At 35.0% G+C, this 2,396-nt stretch overlaps 1 protein-coding gene across 1 annotated transcript; it reads right to left on the reverse strand.

Moving 5' to 3' along the window:
* Positions 1 to 178: 178 nt before the first annotated feature.
* On the reverse strand, positions 179 to 2,116 carry LOC112707653 (strigolactones hydrolase CXE15). Its single transcript, XM_025759506.3, has one exon. It carries the CDS (start codon positions 1,486 to 1,488, stop codon positions 484 to 486), a length of 1,005 nt encoding a protein of 334 aa, XP_025615291.1. The 5' UTR covers positions 1,489 to 2,116; the 3' UTR covers positions 179 to 483.
* Positions 2,117 to 2,396: the final 280 nt, after the last annotated feature.

Here is a 2,396-nt window from a genome sequence, read left to right on the forward strand (position 1 = left end):
AATATTTTGATCTTTTATGGTAATTAGATGTATAAAATTCAGATTTTGGTGAAAATATATATATTCTATTATGTCTTTTAAGAAAAAATTGAATATATATATATATATATATATATATTTATATAACAAACAAATATTTTCATAATAGATACACACGAAAATAAAATACCAAACAAAATAATAAAAAGAGATGATACTATTAACAGACATGTGACTCTCATACGACCACTACTTTATATAGAGTACAGTGATTCAAAAATTATTACTAAGAGACATGTCCGAGAGGCTCCACATACACAAAGGCTGCTACTGACTAGAATTTTATTTATTTTCACTAAATAATAATATAGTAGCTAATAAAAGCATGATTAATTAACTTATTTTATGATTGCGGAAAGTATTTTTCATCCAAATAAATTAAGGACTAATTCTTGGTAGATCCGAGTTTCATTTAAGGTACGCGCTCTGGACTTAATTAACTTGTTAGTGCTTCTCAATGAACTCTTTGACCCTTGCAATAAGAGCTTCAGTTTCAGCAGCAGTATTTGGATCCATATCCACCGCAATTTTGTTAAGATAAAAACTATGTGTCATTCCTTTGCTAACAAAGAGCTCCACATCATGATTTGCCTTCTTCATTGCTTCATAGTATTCCATCTCTGTATCCCATATCAAATCCATCTCCGCAAGGCACACTAAAAACGGCGGCAGTTTCAGCCCGCTAAGCGGCGGCGCCGCTTCCCCCATCGGGCAAGTTATGGGGTGATCCTTAGTACTCCCCACCGGCAAAGCTAACGCCAGGAAATTGTCCAACATGTCTAGAGTCAAGAAAGGTGATTGCGGTTTTTCAAGCTCTGATTTGCTTCTGGTTGATCGAAGAAATCCTGGGTGAACCGGGATAGCACCGGCTAACCGGAGCGGTTCGAGACTTGCCTTACCTGCCAAGGCAGCAACTTCGTGCACAACGTTCCCACCGGAGCTGTCTCCTATGAGAAATACACGGCTGAAATCCGCGTGTTTCTCAAGCCACAACTCCTTTGACTCTCCTTTGGCAACAGATTGTAGCCAGAGTAGAGTCGAGAAGCCGTCTTCAATGGCTGCCGGAAGGCGGTGTTCGGGTGCACAACGAAGGAAAGGAGACACACAAATGAACCGAGCGGCTCGAGCGAACCGGGTGTACATGTTATAGTACATAAACCAGTCCGGTTCGCTAATGCAGAACCCGCCACCCTGGAAATGGACAACTACCGGCAGCTTTTCCTTGTCAGCAGATGTAATCTCGGGAAGGTAAAGTCGGACGGAACGGTTGCTTTCCGCGACAGTTATGTCGCGGGTGGCAACTCCGTCGATGAATTCTTCATGGGGTGGTACTGGCTCGGCCATGAACTTCGCTTCCGGTGGACCGGTCCATGTACGGTCTACTGAACCGTCGTCGTAAATTCTGAGCCAACCGGAGACATTCTGCACAAGTTTTTTCTCTTGCACCATTGATCAATGAAGAAATGATTGATATGACTGTGGTGGTTTGGGATAATGAATGAGAATTGAGAGAAGAAGAGTGTGTGGCTATGCTTATCTAATGTGATTTGTGAAGCTTGGTTAGTGTTGCACTCTTTTATAAAAGGCAAGTGTGGTGCTTCTGTAGCTTCGTTATTAGCTTTTGGTTTAATGGTCAACGAGAAAAGGGAAAGGGAAGCTTCAAGAGAAATTACTGTGTGGAAATGAAAGCAAGAAATAGTTAGCGAGACAAGAATTAAAGAATAGATGGAATTAAAGGAGTAATCCAAGTTGAGTAGTAAGTTTATTAATTTGTTTAAGTGTAAAAAAATTGAATTTTATTTGTATATGTAGTAAGAGAAATATTTTATAATAAAAAAATTAATTAAAAATAGTTAAAATTTATTTTATTAAATATTTATTAATAATTAATAAATATTAGATAAAATAAATTTTGATTATTTCTTTTATTTTTTAATATTCTTAATTTAATAATTTATTGATCAATATTTTGGTTTATAATAGATTAATTTTTAGTTTTTTTTTTTATTAGAAACTACCATAAATAAAAAATTGTAGCTAACACATAGTTGATATGTATAAATAAACAATTGAGTTCATACTTACCAGATTAGTGATTAGTTTTTAGCGTTTTATTTGAATTTGGGATATTTCTTTGAAAGCTCATTGTCTCTCACCATGTAATTCATATTCAGGTACAGATAAAGTCAAAATTTAATTTTTAAATTTTTTTATATTACAATTTTAAACAAGTTCACTGGTTAATAATAGTTTTCATTAGATCAAACCATTTACCAAAAAAACCATTTACCATTTATTTTTAGTTTACTCTTCTAATTTATATAAAATATTGATTTTTTAACCGCATACTTGTTTTA

This window comes from Arachis hypogaea, chromosome 8, assembly GCF_003086295.3.
Source record: "Arachis hypogaea cultivar Tifrunner chromosome 8, arahy.Tifrunner.gnm2.J5K5, whole genome shotgun sequence".
Taxonomy (NCBI): domain Eukaryota; kingdom Viridiplantae; phylum Streptophyta; class Magnoliopsida; order Fabales; family Fabaceae; genus Arachis; species Arachis hypogaea.

Coding starts and splice junctions, on each gene's coding strand:
- LOC112707653 (XM_025759506.3), bottom strand. CDS start 1,488: ATGGTGCAAGAGAAAAAACTTGTGCAGAATGTCTCCGGTTGGCTCAGA.